The sequence below is a fragment of the Thalia democratica genome, chromosome 6 (assembly GCF_965202585.1).
Source record: "Thalia democratica chromosome 6, ktThaDemo2.hap1.1, whole genome shotgun sequence".
Taxonomy (NCBI): domain Eukaryota; kingdom Metazoa; phylum Chordata; class Thaliacea; order Salpida; family Salpidae; genus Thalia; species Thalia democratica.
In genome coordinates this window covers 44,637,603-44,659,314 of record NC_139170.1, presented here as the reverse complement: position 1 = coordinate 44,659,314, position 21,712 = coordinate 44,637,603, and the positions used below count along the sequence as shown (strand labels likewise).

At 24.6% G+C, this 21,712-nt stretch overlaps 2 protein-coding genes across 2 annotated transcripts; one reads left to right on the top strand and one right to left on the bottom strand.

Moving 5' to 3' along the window:
• Positions 1-6,989: 6,989 nt before the first annotated feature.
• LOC145839130 (gastric triacylglycerol lipase-like) lies at positions 6,990-10,465 on the bottom strand. Its single transcript, XM_082946740.1, has 4 exons — positions 10,460-10,465; positions 8,200-8,282; positions 7,403-7,679; positions 6,990-7,175 (listed from the first exon to the last, which is right to left on the bottom strand). Exons 1-4 carry the CDS (start codon positions 10,463-10,465, stop codon positions 6,990-6,992), a joined length of 552 nt encoding a protein of 183 aa, XP_082802866.1.
• LOC145839129 (uncharacterized) lies at positions 8,267-19,146 on the top strand. Its single transcript, XM_082946739.1, has 16 exons — positions 8,267-8,287; positions 10,462-10,660; positions 10,938-11,060; positions 11,175-11,313; positions 11,416-11,485; positions 14,777-14,897; positions 15,174-15,288; positions 15,500-15,593; positions 15,787-15,874; positions 16,090-16,137; positions 16,438-16,566; positions 16,899-16,971; positions 17,267-17,415; positions 17,803-17,909; positions 18,262-18,395; positions 18,975-19,146. The coding sequence occupies exons 2-16, from the start codon at positions 10,477-10,479 to the stop codon at positions 18,976-18,978; spliced, it is 1,578 nt and encodes a 525-aa protein (XP_082802865.1). The 5' UTR covers positions 8,267-8,287; positions 10,462-10,476; the 3' UTR covers positions 18,979-19,146.
• Positions 19,147-21,712: the final 2,566 nt, after the last annotated feature.

The following is a 21,712-nucleotide window of genomic DNA, read 5'->3' as shown; positions in this document are numbered from 1 at the left end:
GTTTCATTTTAAAATATGTTTGATTGTGTTTAAGTATTTTATCATTCAAGATTCTTTTATTTTCTCTCTTTTTATTATTATTCAATTTAATAACTCTTTTATGTATCCTGAACCTTTACCTTTATAAAAAATATATAAAAACTAGCACCTTACTTTCTTATTACATATGAAATGGTTTAATGAATCTAATAAACTTTATCTTTCTTTACAAATAAATGTTTTTAATCCACTAACTTCTGCTCTATAAGTCAATCCAAAAGCTAGTAAATTTTAAAGTTTAAAAAATTTAATGACTACTCACTAACGTATCTTAAACAGCTTTGATAGTATTGGTGTTTTAAAGGTCTTCGGTTTTTATTTAATTTTTTAAAACAAAAAAAAGACATAACTTTTCTAAAAATGCATTACACACTGTACAACACTTAGACTACAAATGAAATGAAAAAGTTTTTTATATTGTTATTGTTTTGACAGCTATGAAATTTAAACTTTTTGTTATCATTTTCTAAATTTAGACAGGTGCGAAAAACAAAAGCTTCGAGTGTTAAAAATAACTTGATTGTGTGGTTTCATAAACATGCAGTCGCTTAAAAGTGATAAACTTTTTTTTAATGTGTAAGTAAAACTGCCAAAAAGCTTTATTCAAACTTACAAATACGTTATTTTGATTAGTTTACACAACTTATAACTTTAACTTAAAAGCATTTTAAAAAACCAAACGCATATCTGCATGTTTTTAAAAAAAGTTGTATTAAGTAAAGTGTACTTTGCGTACTTTTTAGAAAATTTTCTATAAATCATCGAACTTTTCAACTTAAGTATCGTGACAGCGGCTTATAGAAGTTTGCATGTTCATTAAAAACATCAAAGCTGATAATATATTTTCTCAATAAACTGTTACAAAACAGGTTTTGTTTAATCACGGGTGTCTGAAAGTAAAATTCTCGCTTAAGTTAAATATAAATTGTTAAACAAGACCGCATAAAGTTAATGCAAGACAAAATGAAGTTTTTAACTTCTCATGATTTATATAAAAACTAATATTAGAATAAAAAGTACACATAAAGTTAAAAAAAACTTTCTATAAGCTGATAAAACTAGCTATTTGTAAAGTTTATCAATTTTTTCAAATAGTTTATATATTGTATCTACTAGTATATGCATTTACTTAGCATTAAAAATTTTGTTTGCAATAATAATTTCCTAAAAGATATTAATAGTTTGAAGTTAAAAATAAACTAAGTACATGTTGTAAACATCAAACTGATCAAAGTTACTTTTTACGTACATAGGATTAAAAACATTTTATTGTTTTTATCAAACATATGTACTGTTGTTTTTAAAATTAGAATTTTCGCATAAAAATGTATATACAATTATATAAAATTACCATAAATTATTTAGTTTTAATTGTTAAGCAGCACCAATTAAAAAAATTTAGTTTGATCTTTTTTTACTCGGTTTGGACATAAAGTTAATAATTTTATATAGATATGAATTAGACGTAGAATGAAATTATTATACTTCGAACTTTTGCATATTCTTTATTAAATAAAATTTTATTCTAAGATCATTGAAAATTTTGCTGAAGAAAAATCTATATTGATTGAATTTTTCAAATGGACAAGTGTAAGCCTTACATCAGGAATGTCCAACCTGTTAGATTGTAAATTGACTAAATGTTTTGATTTAATAAAACAACAGATGATACTTTAAAATTGTTTGTACACCGTTACATTAAATAAAAATTTTCAGTTTATTTATCCATACTAGCAACTTTTATTTACTTTATTTTGTCTTTAATGGAAAGTCTTTTGTTAAATCGGGTTAAAAAGGATAAAATTTTGTGGCAAACTACCAAAAATGAGGCTCTGCAAAAAAAAAAACCAAGCTGTATAAGATTGTAAGAAACATCTTAAAATCTTATTAAATTAAATTATAAAAAGTTACATAAAATCATTAAATTATTAATTTTAACACTAAAAATTGTACCAACGTTGTACTTAATATATTAAAAACTAATGACGTTTCTCTATTTTAATCAAAACACTTAGTTCTAAAAAGCTCTGAAAAAATATAAGTACTTCAAAGGAGATAAAATAACAAGTAGAAGATAAGAATGTATTTTGTGAAATATGTAGGTAAACAATATTTATGAGTTATCAAACTAATAACTATCTATAACTAAATTAAGTTTTAAAAATGTAGAGCAGAGGTCGACAGCCTTTTATTAGCCACAAGCTATTTTTGCTAGCAAAATTTGATCGCGGGCCACAAGCCTTCTCTGGGTATTTTAAACGGTTTTAATAACCAATAGAAATGCCGTTTTATGAAAAAAAAAAACATAATTGAAATAAACAACTATTTTTTCTAAAGCCTAACTGTAAACTTTTACTACATAACCTTTTTTTATTGTTATTTTTTTCTGATTTTACTCACAAACAGTCGCTTCAGTGTACACTGTACAGTAACCTGCCGCTTAGGTACGCACTTTGAACACAGCGTAAAAGCGCTTAAACAACAGGTAGAGCTTACCTAAGAAATCATGGTCTTTAACTACCTACATTAAGCCTAATACATGTTCATTTTATAAGTATCGTTTTTTATAAGCATTTCGAACTTAAGTTTCAATCATGGAGTTTGTAAATACAAAGTAAAATGTTTTTTTATTTATTGGTTTCGCATTTTTATGATATTTTTACATTTCAGTTTTAATCATTGGGTATGTAAATGTCAATTACACTCTTCATCCTTTTAGTTTATATAAATTTTGTATGAACTTTTAAATATTTTTTGTTCCTATGTTGTGATCATGGGTTATGCAAATATTTAACATGAATGTTACTTATTTCTATAAAATCAAAAAACTGTAGCATATTTGTTGTAAATAGAGTATTTAATATTTGTTTTAACTTATTTAAATCTAAAACAGAAAAAAAAAAAATATAATACTTTTTTAATACTAATTTTAGGTCTTTTTTATTTATTTTTAAGTAGAAAAAAAAACAATTTGAAAACAGCGTTTATCGGCTAAAAAGAGCGTACCAAACCGGCAGTGCGTACCTAAAAATTCTTACCTAAGTGACAGATGATTTAAATGTACTTGGTTTGATCTCAACAGCGGTTTTTTGCGACTATGCCTGCCTGATGAGTCCTGATAAGGACAACACCGGTCGTAGGTTGTCTCGGAAGCTGCTGTTGTTGGTTGTGTGGTGAGATTCATTATTTATAGTAAAAATAAGTTTTTAGCTGGTAATTCAGAAAAGTAAACATTCATCCTTTGCGGGCCAAAACTTTGCGGGATAAAACCTCCAAGTATTAATATGCTATAATAAACTGATTTAAGAATATTAAAGTTGCGTTATAACAGTCATTAAATCAAAAAACAATTTTTGAGTCAATGGTTTATTCACTTATAATTTCGTTTAATTAAATACGAAAACTGTAGAACAAGTGTTTTATACTTTTGTTTGTTTCATAAACACTTCATTAAAAATCCCTCTTTTAAACCATACCTTATATATATTGACAAAAGTCGGACTGTGACAAAATTGTTTGTTTTTCTGTCAACATTAGTTTCAAATACGTCTTTTAAAGTTCTCAGATTTTTTTTTTCATTTATCGTAGTTAGAAAAACTTCAGAAACCTGTATAACATAAGTTTTAATTCTTGTTTGATTTTTTTTTTATTATGACTATTACAATCTTTAAAAACTAAAATACATTCTTGTTTACATAACTTTTATTTTATTTCAATCGTTTGAGACTATGATATTAAAAAAAACATAAGTAAAGAAAAAAACATGTTTAAAGTAGTATTTTTCGTACATGGTAAATTTAAAAATTATCATTTTGGGGATTGCAGGATTATTTTTGGTAAGTTTGAAAATATAAACCAAATCAGTTACAAGGAGAACAAGTTAATAAATCTTTTTCGAAAAATTTGGGTAATTTTTATTTTTAAAATTTCAAAGAGACCTTTGTTACTTTAATCGTGTAAAAATTATGAAAAACATAATATTAGCTTTTTTTTTACAAAAATGTTGCCACTTTAATTAATATTCTAAGAATCGAACGAAGTTTAGTGGAACTAACAACAAGGTAAGACTTTTTAACAACAAAGTAAAAGATATTTTTAATGATAAACAACTCTAAAAATGTATAAAAATGTATTCAGCAACTAACGAAATACTCAAACAGTCTTCAACGTCAAAATTAATGAAAAATTTGTTTTTATCCAACATTTATTTCCTTGAAAACTTGCTAACATCACAGTTGGGATTCCCGGTGTAACGCTAATCTTTACTAATAAAACCTTAATAACCTTTCAATAACCCTTTAACCTCACTTTCGACCCAAATATTGCTTAATTCCTTTACTAAAAACGTGGTGTCCGAAACCACCTGTGCTAGGAGTTTTCTTTAAACAGTGTAAATGAAGTTTGCCATAGTCTGAGTTTTCTTAATCTAGCAAGTTTTATTTGCTTACTTTCCTGCAAACAAGTTGTCATGTGTCTTAAGAGAGAGCAAAACTATAAATTACAGACATTGTTATATGTAGTAAAAGACACATTTAGTATACTTTTAAGTATGACGATCAGACTTTACATAGTAAAGAAAGTTTTTGCGCGGAAAATTGAAACTACGGTCTTGACATGTAAAAAAACTTTCATAAACTAGTTATACAATGGTTATTGAAATCAAAGAAAAAGTAAAAACTATAGTTTCTAGTATAAATTATAAAAACCTTTAGCTATTTGAGAATCTAATTTTAACAATACAGTAGACTACCGCTTAAGTACGCACTTATCCAGAAAGACAAAAAAAAAACTTCTAATTTTTTTATATATTTAAATCAAATTTAAATAAACTTTTTTACTAGGGTAAGTAATCCTAAGTAGTCTAAGTGGCCTGAGATTTTGACAGTCCTTTTATTAAATGTCAATAAACTAAATACTTATGTGAAAAGAATAATTATATTTGAGATGTAATGCTATAAAATAAATAAGTCTAAATGACAAAGTTAAAAACACCTACAAATACAACATACTTAAGTCATTATTTAATTTAATTGTACACACATTGATGTTTTGAAAATGTTTGGTAAACACAATATAGTTTGGTATTTTCCCTCTAACAAAACAAAGTATTGAAAATATGGCTTAATGTTCTTTTTTATATTATCGACTGACATTGACTTTCTATATTGAATGTATGTATCAATTATGTAGAAACTTTATTTAGAAAAAAAAAATTATTTTAAAATCTATTAAAAAAGTTTGCAGATTAGAATTATTTATTAAATATTAATTAAAATAAAAAGACTTGTTTATTTGGCTGAATTATTTGGTGGCTAGTTGTAAGAAAACAAACAACTAAATTTCATACTATACTATGTCGTCAAAAAGTACGCACTACCCGTGCTAAGTACGCACTTTTTGGTCGGGTTCAATTTGCGTACTTAAGCGGTAGTCTACTGTACTTTTAATTTGCTTTATTCTATTTATTGTTTTCAATTTTGTACTTATATGAGTTTTAAACAATTCGCTTGAAACAAGTAAAATTTATTTTAACATCAAACTACTTTAATTATTTAAGATTGTTTAAATAACAAAAACGTCTTACTAAATACTTTATTTTCAATTACATGAACCTTAGGTTGTTTTACTGATAAGGTTGTTTATAACGTCTGTAAAAACTAATACTTTATTACATAATGCATAACTCTTTATAAAAAAGTTGTCTTAGGCAATAATTTTTTTTAACATCTTTTTTATAAAACACAATACTTAGACTAATTAATGTAAGTCTAAAATTGATATAAAACATCAAAACTTTAAGCCTTATTTGTTCATTTCTTTAAAAATTAAACACATGTTTCTGTTTTTGGTTATACTTAAAAAATAAAGTTTGAAAAATTAAAACTGTTAAGTAAAAAATAAAATAATAGATTTTAAGTTTTTTAGTATAAGTTTTTGTTTCCTTAAGTACAAACAAATAATTGATTAACTTAGTAGTTTATTAAATACAATAGAGAAAATAACGATGAAAATATTAAAGTACCTAATAAATAAAGCTACTTTTCATATACTTACTTTAACTTTTTTTAACTATAAAACAAAAAAGTGATATTCTAACATCAGAGACTTCTACTCTTAGAAACATAAGAAAGTACAGAAAAAAGCATACATGAAAAGAAAAGCGAAACAGAATATAACATTTAACTCAGAATGTCTGTAATGAAAAATAAATAATATTTATATGATAAAAAAATTCTTAGAATAGTAAACTCAGGCGTAACAAGTTGTTTTAATTTGTAAAAGTAGATAAAACGCCAATGTTAAAACCTGTGTATGTACTTTCAAACAAAAAAAAAACACTTTTATGTACTGAATTTTTTTTTAAGTTGTATAAAAAAAAACATAAGACTCAACTACAACAACAAAACACACGTATATTAACACAAAAAAAAATAAACTAAGAAAAACTACTTGTTTAAATTTATTCTTATACATTACTTTAAAATGAAACCTTTTAAAAGTTGAAAAGTTATAAAAACTATGCCGACAAAATAAATCAAAAAAATCAATATTAGATGGCAGTGACTTGATTAGCAGAAACTCAGCATTTTTACCAGTTTTACAAACACTTAGAAGCAACTTATTATTTCTCACACTACAACAAGACTACAATTTATTATCTTTTAACTAATTTAAACAAAAACCACAATCCCCTTCTACAGTGGCGGTCCGATTTGTAATTAAAGGTGTTTCCCCTAATATTTGCTGAGTCAGCTATTTTTTTAAGTCATAAAGTTATTTTTTTATAACCCAAACCCACCTTACCCAAACATACTAAAAACTAATTAAAATTAAAATTTTAATGAATGAAATTAAAAATAACATAAAAAAAGTATTTTTAAATGCTGACTCAGCAAATATTTGGGAAACACCTAGAATTCAAACAATAACACCCCTTCCACGGTTCGTGTTCACTTGAACCGCTTGACGACCTCCACCGTATTTCCCTCCTTCCTCCTCTCGCGCCTCCTCCTCAGCTTCCTCACCACGTCCCTGTACACCGGCCCCTTCGAGGTGTTCCCGTACACGAAGTCGGCGTGGCTGAACCCGTTCACCCTTTTCACGCTCCTCACGTAACTCCCGTTGACCGATCTCACCTGCAAAAATTGTGTAATGTTTATTATAAACTCTTGAAACTGCTATTTTGTTGAAAAAAAAACTTTTTATGTAAAATTAAGTTAGTTGTATAAATCAGGTTTACTTGATATTATTACAGTATTTTAGATTTTAAATTAAAACACATTTTGCTTATTAGATAGCTGAAAGTTATCATTGTTCCATGTTTAAAACAAACTGATTGAAAAGTCCCGTTAACCGATCTGACCTGTTTCATGCAGTCCCTCACCGGCACCATGTGGTCCCTGGTCCCGCAGTAAAAGTGGGTGGGAACGTCGAACTTGGAAAAGTCGTATTCGGGCGGCTCGGTCCGGTTGTAGCGAAGCGCGTTGGTTATCGCGCCGAAATCGTAAAAGTGCATTTTGGCGCGCGTTCCGCTCCGCTGCTCCTTGAACATCTGCATCCAGTGGTCGATGTTTCGCGACGACGTGGGCCTGAAGTACTGCTGCAGGAAAACCGACAACTTGTCAGAATTGTGACCGTATCTGAAAATCGTAAATTGTTTTATTTTTGATTTTTTTTTGTGAAACAAACGCGGTGCTAAATTAGATTAGTTTGTATAAACTTACAAAATACGTACTTAATTGGTTTTGAAAAAAATCCTAACTTAAGTCTTAAAGTTAAATTTTTAGATCAAATGTCTGAAACATATCTGTGTCTAAGAACACAGTAAACTTTAGTAGGTTGATTTTTGTCATGGTATAATTATCTTTTTATACAATAAAAAAGAACATTTATAAAAAAAAAAAAAAGTATATGTTCGTAAGTATGACTTTGAAATTTTTGCTACAAATAATATACTTTACTAACTTTTTACAAACTCTGACCAGTTTACAGGAAAACTAAAAAAGTGACGCACCAGTTTATAACTTTTTGCAACTAAGCTATTATACTGTTTCACAGAGTGATATAAACTTACAACAAAATAAATTTAATAATTCATATTGTTTGTATACAAAACACTATTCTTTACAGACACTTAAAAATCAATCAACGAAAAAATACCTGCTGAAGCCGGCTGCGTTGCCAATCAGATGTGAGCAAATGCCGCTGAACAGCCAATGCTGAACAACAACTATCCTCACTTTCTAGTGTAGTTTTATTATCATTCAGATTGTTTTAGTTTTACTTTATAGCTTTAATAACTTAATGAAAAGTAATGAATAGTTTCAAATAAAGTTGTTTTTATAGTTTTTACTTTGTTAGATTAAAACAAAACCAAAATAGAAAAAAAAATCAATTGAAGGTAAAAAGATAATTTTTAACGTGTACAGATCACAATTGCTATTTCTGACAATATCTTCAAATGATTTATGTTATGGTCAACTAAATTTATCGACAAAAAATAAAATTATAAATATTTACACTTGTACAAAAACATTTTTTTGCTTAACTTGTTCAAGATCTAAACTAACTTTTACCAATTTTAAATTTAACAAGAATTTAAGTTTTTAAACAATAACTTTTTGTAAAACTTAACATTTATTTTCTAATTTTATAATCAAATGTGTTTTTTCGTTAGCAGTTATGTAGTAATTAACAAAACAAGATAATAAACAATTTAAGAACGAAATTATTTAGTGAAGCTTTTATTCTTCTAATTCAATATTTGCTTACTGACGCTACTAATTGACAGTTGCTTAAAGAGTAAAAATTGAGCAACATTTTGTGATGTATTTGTTTTTTAGCTCAAAAACAGCAAAACACTATGTAATGTATGTTATGTTTCGAGGACTTATGTTTAAAAGTTACATTTTTAGTTTGAACAAGTTATTAACATACTACCTAAAGTTTAAATTAATAAAAAAAAATATCTAATTTAAGAAACAGCTTAACCAACAAACGATAAGACTTTGTTTAGAAAGAAGTTTTATTAACTTTTATATAATTTGTTCAATTTATTAGTAATAAATCTAAGCGTGAAACTAATATCAATGTTAGCAAATAAAATTTTTATAAAATTTCTTCTCGCTCGAACGTAATTTTTTAATCAAGCGTATGTGATTAGTGAGCATTATAAAACTTTTTCTCCAGCAAACGACCACTAAAGCTACATGCTTCGTCAGTTTTTGGGTATGAAAATTCCTCTTAACTATTCGAACGTTTTCAGATTACTGTATTATCATAAATAAATTTTCTTTTATTCAGCTCTTTGTTTTCAATATACTTTTTTTATTTTGTTTGTTTGAAAAATTTTAAAAAGTAAATATTAACTGATTAATATATTTTTCAAAAACTCGGTATATTTTGTTTTATCTGTCTTTAGAAAAAACTTAAACTACTTTAGCTTACTTTGAATCGATTTTTATTTGACAAAGTTAATATAAAGACGTTTGTAATGTTTATATAAATCTACAACAAATCATTTAAAAGCTACACATAAAAGCAAAGTTTACTATTTGAATATATTTTCAAATTTTACATAATTTTTTTTTTAAGTTTAAGAAATGTAATATTTAGTATAACATAGTAAGAACACATGCTTCAATGAAAAGTTTAAATTTTTGCAGTATGAATATTAATAAAAATTTAATAATTATTTATATATTTTTTATATCAATAAACTAAACTGGTTTTTTTTAGTACTATTTAGATAAAATCACTAAAATAAATTTAAAAACGTTTTCAAACAAAAAGTTATAGTTGAAAATTTTTTTATGTTAAAAATATGTTATTTTTTATTAGTTCAAGTTTTTTTTATCTTTGTTTCATTAGGCAGTTGGATTAACTTTCAATTAATTTTTATCTAACCTTAAGTTTTTTTTTACTTAAATTTTTGTTTTAATTGTTATTGAAATATTTGGTGTATGACTTATTAACAACTTTGTATAGTTTTATCTTAAGTAGCCTTAAGGTTTTCACTGGTGTATGTTAGCCTTTTGATACTTTTTAATAGAGTACTTGTAAACTGAAGTTAAAACTTAATATCTTCATATATATTTGTTTTATTTTTCAATATTTTGTTAAAAATTATGAACCCTACAGGGCAAAATGTAGTTTAATAAAAAAACAATGTGTACATTATCATGTTTTTATATTTTTTTTAAGTTGCTTTTAAAATTAAACTTTAGTGTATAGAAATAAACAAATATCGTAAAAGTAATTAAAACTACATATAACTAAAAAGTAGTAAATTTAAAGGAAAGTTATGACGTTGCGCTGCGCAAAACAAATAACACATTCACAACGTTTTTAAAATTTTTGATTATTTGTATACCGACTTAAAAGCATAGAATTTAAACTAAAGTGAAAATAAATTCGTAACAGTCATATTGATTAATTATGTCAAACGATGACGATAACGATAGATACGCTGTTTTTATTTTGAATGTTCCACTACAGTTTGGATCAAACAAGTTGAACAATTTACTAAAAACCAATGGAATTAACGCCTCTCTTGCTTTTTCACCACCTAAAAAAGGTGAAAAGTTTGCTAACGTGAAAGCAATTCTTGACAATGCAGAAGGTAGTTAGTTTTTTAGTTGTCTGAATTAGTATTTCATTTATTGTTTTTTTTACGAAAAGACAAATTGAAAAAATCCGCTACTGTTTGTTTCTTATTGACCTGTGCACTGAACACTATATTGCAGCATAAACTTAAAGATTTAAAAATTATTTCAATCAATACTTATTTTTGTCTAATCAACGCTTACTACACTACAAACTTCGCCGAGCATTCTACAAAGCCGCATAACTAAAAATACGCCCTAAAGCTTAAACTTCACACATTTATGTTTCTACAGAAACATTAACTTTGCTGAAGAAACGTTCGTTAAGCACAAATGTAAATGCGGCAAACCAACCTCCTAAAATTCTAAATTTTAAATTGTCATTGTTCCCTCAAGAAGAAACTTCGAAAAATCCAGGTGATTTGAATTTTTAGTCTTTAATTTTTCTGACACTAATACTTTTTTTTACTATTTTAAATACCTTACGTGATTATTATTTGCATGAAGTTAAATTCAAACGTTATTAACTAGTCAGCAAAAAAGTTCCTGACAAAATAGTAAAACCAAGTCAGCAAAACAAACCTGTAAATATTACGATGCGCTGCATACATGTCAGTCGATTAGTACCTGAAAACTTAGACGAACAGGTGTTAAGAAAAATATTTCACAAGTAAGTTTTGTATGATACATTACATTATTTATCATCTAGAAAAGTATTTATGTTGATGCTACTTATATTTTTTCTTTAAAACAAACAAACATTATGAAATAGGTATGGAATAGTAAAGTATGTGGTTTTGAACAAAGAACTATTGTTTGCAGTAATAAAATTTAGTAAACCGGTTAGTTTAATTTTACTAGTATCTTATAATGTTAATTCTTTTACCATGACCACAGCATAATAGTAAAATATCTGATTAAGTAATATCATTAAAACAATTTCAATAACAGCTGTTACGGGTAGGTCTTTTTATGTGTACTATTTTATGGGCACTATTTTATGTGTAGATTTGCTGCATTAAATTTTTGATGTGATGTCATCAAAATTATGTGTAAATTTCGGTAGGACTTTTTATGTGTACTATTTTATGGGCACTATTTTATGTGTAGAATTGCTGCATTCAATTTTTGATGTGATGTCATCAAAATTATGTGTAGTATTTAGATGTTGCTGCAATTAAGTTGCTGCAATTAAATGAAAAATAAATTACTGTCCAGGCCTTATATAAATGTTATGGATAGTTTTTGTAGTTTTAAGTTTATAAACAAACAAATAAAATATAACTTGAATAAACATAAACCAATAGTATGATTTATTTTTACATTTATTTGAGTTATATTTTTTAAACTGACAGAAGTAGTGGCTAGATTTATAAAAGATTATGGATAGTTTTTTATGTAATATTTAATAAAGAAAAAAAAATTGATTACACTTAAACAAATTGTTTGATTTATATGTATATTTATGTAGTTTATTGTTTTTATACTACCAGAATTAATGGCTAGTCATATAATAAGTAATTTTGGTTTTTTTTTTTATTTAAGATTTTATAAACAAAATTTATAAATTAAACTTGAACACACATAAACTGTTTGATTTAAATCTAAAATTGTTTGATTTATAGTTGTATATACGTAATTTGTATTTAGTAAACTTATAGAGTAGAGGTTCGACCTTATGTGTACTATTTTATGGGCACTATTTTATGTGTAGAATTGCTTCAATCAATTATGCCCATAATTTGATGTGATTTCATTCAAATTATGGGTAGTATTGAGATGTAGCTGCAATTTAGTTGCTGAAATTAAATGAAAAATAAAATACTGTCTAGATCTTATATAAATATTATGGATAGTTTTTGTAGTTTTAAGTTCATAAAAAAACAAATAAAATATAACTTGAATAAACATAAACCAATAGTATGATTTATTTTTACATTTATTTGAGTTATATTTTGTAAACTGAAAGAAGTAGTGGCTAGACTTATAAAAGATTATGGGTAGATTTTTTTAAGAAATTTTTAATAAAGAAAAAAAAACTTGAACACACATAAACCAATTGTTTGATTTATAGTTGTATATATGTGATTTATATTTAGTAAACTTATAAAAGTAGTGGTTTGCTCTTATGTGTACTATTTTATGGGCACTATTTTATGTGTAGAATTGCTTCAATCAATTATATTCAATGGGTAGTATTTAGATGTTGCTACAACTAAATGAAAAATAAAATACTTTCTAAGCCTTATATAAATATTATGAATAGTTTTTGTAGTTTTAAATTTATAAACAAACAAATAAAAAATAACTTTAATACACATAAACCAATAGTTTGATTTATTTGTACATTTATTTAAATTGTATTTTGTAAACTAACAGAAGTAGTGGATAGACTTATTAAAAGATTATGGATAGTTTTTTTATGTAATATTTAATAAAAAATCTTGAATACACTTAAATCAATTGTTTGATTTAAAAGTAGACAGTATCTTATTTTTACTTAATTGCAGCAACATCTAAATACTACCCATAATTTAAATGAAACCACATAAGTTAATTGAAGCAATTCTACACATAAAAGAGTGCCCATAAAATAGTACACATAAGGCCAAACCACTACTTCTATAAGTTTACTAAATGTAAAATACATATATACAACTATAAATTAAACAATTGGTTTATGTGTGTTAAATTTAAATTTTGTTTATAAAACCTTAAATAAAGAAATATCCAAAATATTTATAATATGCCAAGCCATTACTTCTGGTAGTATAAAAAATATAAATTATATAAATATACTATTAAATCAAATAATTGGTTTAAGTGTAATCAAGCTTTTTTTTTCTTTATTAAATTTAAAAAAAAAATTATCTATAATCTTTTAATAAGTCTAGCCACTACTTCTGTTAGTTTACAAAATACAATTTAAATAATTGTACAACTAAATCAAACTATTGGTTTATGTGTATTCAAGTTTTTTTTTTTTTTGTTTGTTTATAAATTTAAAACTACAAAAACTATCCATAATATTTATATAAGGTCAGGACTGTATTTTATTTTTATTTAATTACAGCAACATCTAAATACTACCCATAATTTAAATGAAGTCATATAAAACTATGGTCATAATTGATTGAAGCAATTCTACACATAAAATAGTGCCCATAAAATAGTACACATAAGAGTAAACCACTACTTTTATAAGTTTACTAAATATAAATTACATATATAAAACTACAAATCAAACAATTGGTTTATGTGTGTGCAATTTTTATTTTTTTATTTTGTTTTTAAAATCTTAAATAATTTTTTTTTTCAAAATATTTATAATATGCCAAGCCATTACTTCTGTTAGTATAAAAAATATAAGTTACATAAAAATAATTTTATATCAAACAATTGGTTTAAGTGTATTCAAGTTTTTTTTTCTTTATTAAATCTTAAATGAAAAAAAATATCCATAATCTTTTAATAAGTCTAGCCTATACTTCTGTTAGTTTACAAAATTTAATTTAAATAAATGTACAAATAAATCAAACTATTGGTTTATGTGTATTCAAGTTATTTTTTATTTGTTTGTTTATAAATTTAAAACTTCAAAAACTATCTATAATATTTATAAAAGGCCTGGACAGTAATTTATTTTTCATTTAATTGCAGCAACTTAATTGCAGCAACATCTAAATACTACACATAATTTTGATGACATCACATCAAAAATTGAATGCAGCAATTCTACACATAAAATAGTGCCCATAAAATAGTACACATAAAAAGACCTACCCTACCGGCTGTACCACTCTACAGTTGACGTTCTTATACGTAATGTTGTTAAATTTTATTTGAAAAAATAAGCCTTTCTAATGTTTGTATTTCTATAATATATAACAAGACGCTTAATGACTTAATCCTTGTTAAATCTTTAAAAGAACTGTTTATAGCAAAAAAAAAAATTTAGTATTTCTAGTTGTTTGTATGCGTAGTTACATAGAAGTAAATAAAAGTTTTAGAGTCTTGCTAGGTTTTATAAAACAAGTTATGCAGTCAAACACTAACTGTAAGTATTGTTTTAAGTTAATGGTTTTTTTCATTGTTTTTAACTATTTTAACACAAAAAACTTTAATCTCATAAGGAAGAAGCGGAAAATGTCATGAGAAATATGTACAGTATAACAGTTGGCCAGTTTTCTTATTCTCATTACACCGGAGTTTTGCGTTCTACAGTTCCTGACCTAAAATTAACACTTGATTTAAGTGAGTAATTTTTCACACAACATACTAAATAACAGCTTCAAACGAGGTTAAGTTTGTAATTTATAATTTTAATATACTTTATTTTAGCTATAATTTAAATTAATTCAAAATTTATATTTTTAATTGCTTTAAAATTAAGACATAACTTTAATTGAATACACTACTAAATAATACATTTTTCCTAAGATTATATAAACTGACTCAATTATATTTTTAAAAAGTAGATTATTTTTGCTTAACTTGTACAAGAAACACTGACTAAAAAAAATGCTTTAGGTGAGTACAAATATGCAGAGATAGAAAGGAAAGTACAACAAAAACAAAGAAACTTGATCGCTTATAACTTAAAACACTGTTTACCTACAGACATGCTCAACTATATTGTTAAAAAGTTATTATGTTACTAATTAACTAAACTTACGCTTGTTGACTTTTTTATTTTTAATTTTACTTGGTAACTTTACTTAAAAGCAACTATAAAAAATTGAAAAGCATTTTAAAGTTTGTGAAGTAGTACAAAATAAGAGTAAATGCATTGTTTTTAATAGAAAAAATATTGAAACGTTTTTACCTAACTTTTATTAAATATTTTGTAAATTTAGTGTGACACAAGGAAAAGGAAACGTTAATTATACCAGTAATGCTGAAAAAAAATTTGAAAATCCCGATACTTATTTATTGAAATTTAGCTCAGAAGTAAGTTTTTTATAACTATAGTTTAATCTCAGCAAACGCTTTAATTACTGTTTTTTGTAATAATATAACTTATTTTTACTAAAATTTTATAATAATTCTTTTTAATGACTTATAATCTTTGAAACAAGTTTTAAACCTAAAAATGAAGTACATACGAGTAATAGTGTTTAAAAATTAATAAATATATGTTAAGGAATTCGCAAATCAAGCAGTAACGAAAGTAAATTTTACAAAAGTAAAACAAGCCTGGTCTTTTGCATTGAGATATGACCCTGTTGAAGGTACGTTTAAAATGTGTAGAAAATATCTTTTTCTGCTGTTGTTTTCTTTAAATCAAAAGTTAAAAATTATTTACGCTTGTTGATCAATGGTTATCTTATCAATAGCTCACATAAAATTAGAAAATAAAAATATAATAAATTAACGTTTTTTTACACTAGACAACTATAAATGTTAATTTTGTTTATTAATGTTAGTAAAATTATTTTTTTTACAGCTTCTTATATTAGAGAGAAACTTATTAAAGAAAATCAAAAGGATCGAGGTATTTTTCTTATCTTTTTCTTAAAATATCTGTTTTACTGTTTTAAGAACAATCATGAATTTAAAAATATCTTTATTATAAATTTGTAATTCTGGTTTAGTTAAAGTTAAACTGAAAGTAATATTTTACATATAGTTTTTTATATGTTATTAATAGTTTGTTTTAATATCCAGAATTGTCATAGTTTCTGTCGAATGCTATAGAAAATATAGAGTGTCACAAAATTTATACGAAAAATGATGAGTAAATTAGTTTTAGTGCTACTAATTTATTTTTATGAGTTTTTTTATATTTTTTTAGAAAACGATTCTAAAGAAAGTGAAAGCAATAATAAAAATGTGAAAAATAAAAATAAAAACCATGAGATCAAGTCAACAGAAAACATTGTAAAAAAGACTGGTGTTAAACAAAACAAACAAAAAAACAAAGGTTTATAAGACAGTTAATTTTTTTTAGTTATCACCTTGTTTTGTATATGTCCAAAAAATTTTACATAGTTATTCAAAAAACTAACATATTTGTTATTGTTAATTTTAGTGTTTACTGCATTTGAACAAAATTAAATAAAACACACATGATTTAATCTGTTTCAAATACTTTTCACTATAATAATTAAAAGAAAATTGATTTAATAACTGAACGACCTATTAAAACAAACCATTTTGTGCAGTTTTTTATAAAAAATTAGTATATCTTTTACTTTTAATTAACATTTAAATAAGAGTAAAAAATTACATACAAGTCTAAACAATTAAAAACAGAAACAAAGCAAGCAAAAAATAGCACCAAAACTAAAGGAAACAAAAATTCTGTAGCACATACCAAGAATGATAGGTTGCTTCAAAAAAAAAATATTTACCTTATTTTCTTTTAACCTAAAGCTAAAATTACTGAAAATAAGTAAAGCACTAAAATATTTTTGTAACTTGTAATTTAAATGTTTTTATAAAATATTATGCTGGTAAAAATCTTAAAATCTTGTTTTACATTTTAAAAGTTTTAAATAGTTTTAAGTAAAACCTTGAAAGTATCTAACTAACAAGTATCTAAACTATATAAACTAAATCACTCATGATAAAATGAAATTTTAAATGAAAACCCTTTTTTTAAGTTATTTAGTATTACACAGAATAATAGTGGTAACAAACTTTTCAATGTCAACGACACCAGATGTTTTAAAATTGTACTTTGAAAATAAAAAAAGATCTAATGGTGGAGAAGTAGAATCTGTTGATTCTCTATTGAGTGAAGTTTATATTGTATTCAAAAACGCCGAAGGTAGATTTATTTTTTTAAATTTTAGAACATTTTGTTGATAATAATAGCTTACTAACTTAATTAATTATTTTGTATAAAAGTTTTATTTTCTAAAATTAGGTTAAAATTGTTAGTTTTGTAAAGTTATGTAAAGACTCATACTTGTAGCAAAAACTTCAAACAAAAGTAAACATTTTTGCTTTCTTTAGTTCCGCTGGTATATAATATAAACTCTTCTAAGAAAGGTTGTTTGATGAACATAAACAGAAAATAAATGTCGTTTTATTAATTTAAAGTTGTTTATTATTTATCAAACAGCTACAGTTAATAATTTATTTTACAATTACTAATATGTACTTGAAACTTTTTAACTCAAAGTTTTTTATTAATCATATTTTCTTATCACAGATCAAAGCAATGTGTTAAACAAGTCGGATCATGTTGTTGACAATAAAATTTTAAGAGTACACAAAAAAATAAATCCAAAGCTTTTGGATGATAGATTTCTTTTAGTAGTAAGTTTGTTCTAAAGTCATTTTTATTATTTCATTGATTCTTATATAAGTAAGTTTTAAGTTTTTCGTTTTAAATGATTATTTTTAAAGTTAATAAATTAAACTGGAAATAAACAACAAATTACTTCTACTATTTAGATAAATTAACAGCATTGTTTTAGGTTTTTTAAAACTTAAGGTTAGAAAAACAATTTTTTTTTAATGTTTGTTAATTAAAGTTATAGTAAAAATTTATATCAAAATAACTATTTAGTGCATTATACTTAAAAATATTTACCATATTTTTAACATGATGCTATTATAATTTTAAATTAAATAATCAGATTTCTGTTTACTTCACTACAATACACAGGGTATACCAGAAAATACAGATAGAAGTGTAATTGAAATGCTTCTTGAAAATTGTGACGTAGAAAATCAAACTACGCCTAAGTCTATTTTAAAAGTTGATAAAAACAGTTATTGCATTCGATACAACTCTAACAAGTCAGGTTACATTTAATATAAGCATACGCTAACAACAATACGTTAACAATTTTTCCAATATATTGTTTAATTTGTGCATGTATTTGTAGAAAAATAACAGAAATGTTGTTTATTTCTAAGAAATATTCTGTTTTTGTTTTAAGAGAATAAGCATAAGTTTTCACAACAAAATTACCACTGTAATTTAACAAATATAAGTTTTTACTTTTGTGATTTTTGAAAACAACAATATGATTAAAAAAAGTTTAAAACTTTTGAATCAAGAAACTTTTGAAACTAAAATATTACATTAGTATAATTTATTTTATTGTAAAGTAGGATTTTGTATGCTTTTTAAAATAAAATGTTTTATAGGAAGAAAATTATGCCTACGGAATATTAATATCTATAAGGTTGAACGTTAAATAAAAAGAGTAACAAGTTAAGCTTTCGTTTATAAAAACTTCATTGAGAAAGAACATAAAATAAATAAGAGTTTAATTAGACATTTTCTTTCTTAGCTCCGTAATAGACAGAATAATGATTCAAAATATTTTCCTTCTAAGAACACCTCTTAAATTTTTAAATTTTGCTATACAGATAAGGCCAGTGTACCAAACGCATTGTTTGCGAGTTAGGAACATAAATCCCACAACGAGCAACGATTTTATTGATCTGTTTTTTTCAAATGTTGAGAGGAGTAATGGAAGAAATGTGTCTTCAGTTAAAAGGATCATGAACGGATCTGAATGTCTCGTCTTTTTTGCTGATTGAAACAGTATGCATTGATTGTTTATTTTATAAGTTTTGCTTTAAATTACGTTTTGATTACTTAATTTGTTTAAAATTTTAGTGTTAAAAGTTTTACATTATTTTTTAAGAACTATGAAAGTCAATGTATTAACTAATTAAACATTTTCTTACTCAGGTCTACATATCTATTTAAATAAAAATTTAAAACGCTTTACTGAATAAAAGTTTTTTGTATTACAAACATTAAAATCAAAGTTTGTTATTACTTACAGCGGTGGATAACATTGTAAAGAGCAATAAGAAATTGGAAATTGATCATTTCGAATTAAAAGTCGAATATTGCTACGATTACATGAAAGTGTTGAACGAACAAAACAGACAAAACGAAAATTTGATTGATTTTGATTAAATGTGTGCAATTCGTTAAAAACCTTTCTAAAGTGTTTAATGCTAATAATGAAAATTACTCAAATAATTTCTTGTAACACCTTATGTTTTTACTAAGTTAATCTGAAATTTTTATGCGTTTCATAAGTAAATAACTCGTGTCATTAAATCTATATTTGCAAAGTAAAGTTTGATTTTTACTTAACCTTAAGCTTGCAAAACTTTTTGAAAATTTTCTGTAAGTTTTGAAAACTGTCTTGTAATAACTAATTTTTTTTTTAATTTGTACTTACGTATTAAACACCAGAACTATATTGTATAGAGTTACAATTAAAGTGTTTCTTTCAAAAACATGTTTTAACATGATGTGCTCATTTGTTTTGAAATTGTTACAATTTTTGAACTACTTTAAGGGCCTACAAATCTAATAAAAGCATTTTAGAATCCTGATTTATCAAATTTTATTGCCCCTAAACGCAAATAACTAATGTTTTTTTTTTTAATAACGTAAGTTACAAAAAGTAAAGAAAGGCATACCAAATTGTTAAATGCAAATAAATTGAAGTTGTACAAAAACATACATGTGTTGTTAATGTTACTCTAAAAATCTGTACAAGCTTAACACTGCCTTATAGCGGTATATTTATTTTCACTTAAAGTGAGTATTTAAAAATAGAAAATGTTAACAAAAGTACTACGGCAATTCGATGCTTAAAATGTAACGATTACAAGTGTTTTAATATATTTGATGAAAAAGTACTGTTAAATATTATCTTTCAATTGTATTACTGTTTTCTTTTAAACAATATATTTTGACTAAGAAAGATTATTAACTTATTGATTGAAAGATTCTTCAGTTTCCCAAATAAACAACTTTTAATTATTTTTTGTAACAAATGAAATATAGTTTTATTAAATTTATGTTGACTGTATAAGATTAGATAATGACTAAACTCTTTAAATTAAACAAGTTCAATGTAAAAAGTAGTCTAGAGTTCAAAGTTTAATTTAATTTCAAAACTTCTCTATTCCATTTGTAGAATAATAACTAAAAATACAAATTCAATTATCAATAATATGCTTTGAAACTATTTGACACCAAAAAAAAAAATTAAAGAATATTTTATTTTTTTAATAGAACTGCTGCAAAGCATTAAGTTCAATATAACAAAATATTAGTTTAAGTTGTTTTATGCAAAATACAGCTGTACCTTATGTTATTGGAACTGAGTAGAACATATTTAGAAAAATCGATTTAAAAAACTAGAACATACGTTCTATAAATACAAAAAACTGTTTTTTAATCTTCAGCTAGTACGGTTTGAAATAAATTATTCAAAGCTTTTCACGTAGGCTTTGTGGAAATTGATTAAGTTTAAATAACTTATGCGATATATGTATAAATATATACAGCTATCTTTTACACACCATATATTGAAAACTAAAAAAAAAGGTTACTGATATAAAGTAGTGCTAACAAAACAAAATAAGTCACTTTTGTATTAAGGCTTTGTTTTTGTGAAAATAAGCTCGTACTAGTAGGTTAAAAAGTTTAATTCGTACTTTTTTATAAATGATTAATTTTCGTTTTTGTATCATGTTTGTTAATTTAAAAATGTTTTTATACGAAACTTTTACAAGTATAATTACAAATTTAGAAAAAATATTTGAGCCAGTAAAATAAAAGTTTTTGTTCTTTTTATTAGCTCTTGTGTACAAAAGTATTCAAAATAGAAATATATAGTTATGTCATTAATTAAGCTAGAAAATTGATTTAGACTTTTTTTGTAAAACTTATTTAAAAAAAAAAAAATTTTTTTTGTTTTTACTAAGGAAGTCATGTTTGTTATTATTAAGTCATAATAATATCTTAATCATAATATATTGTTTTCGTTTCCTAGCTTGCTACATGCTACGTTTTAACAGTTTAGATTTTTAAACATTGAATTACTATCTCGTAATTAAAACGAAAGTTCATACTACTATAATAAAAAAAAATTAAAGTAGTTTTTAGATAAATGAAGTATTAATTTTTTAGTTTTAGTTAGATAATATAAGGATAAATGTTTGATGTCAACATATATTTATGTAAAGATTTTCTCTAACTGTCTTCAAATACAGTGTACTTGACACAAATGTTTTCGAGAAAAATTTTAATATGAAAAAAAGTTGTATACCATACAAGTTGTTTTTATTTA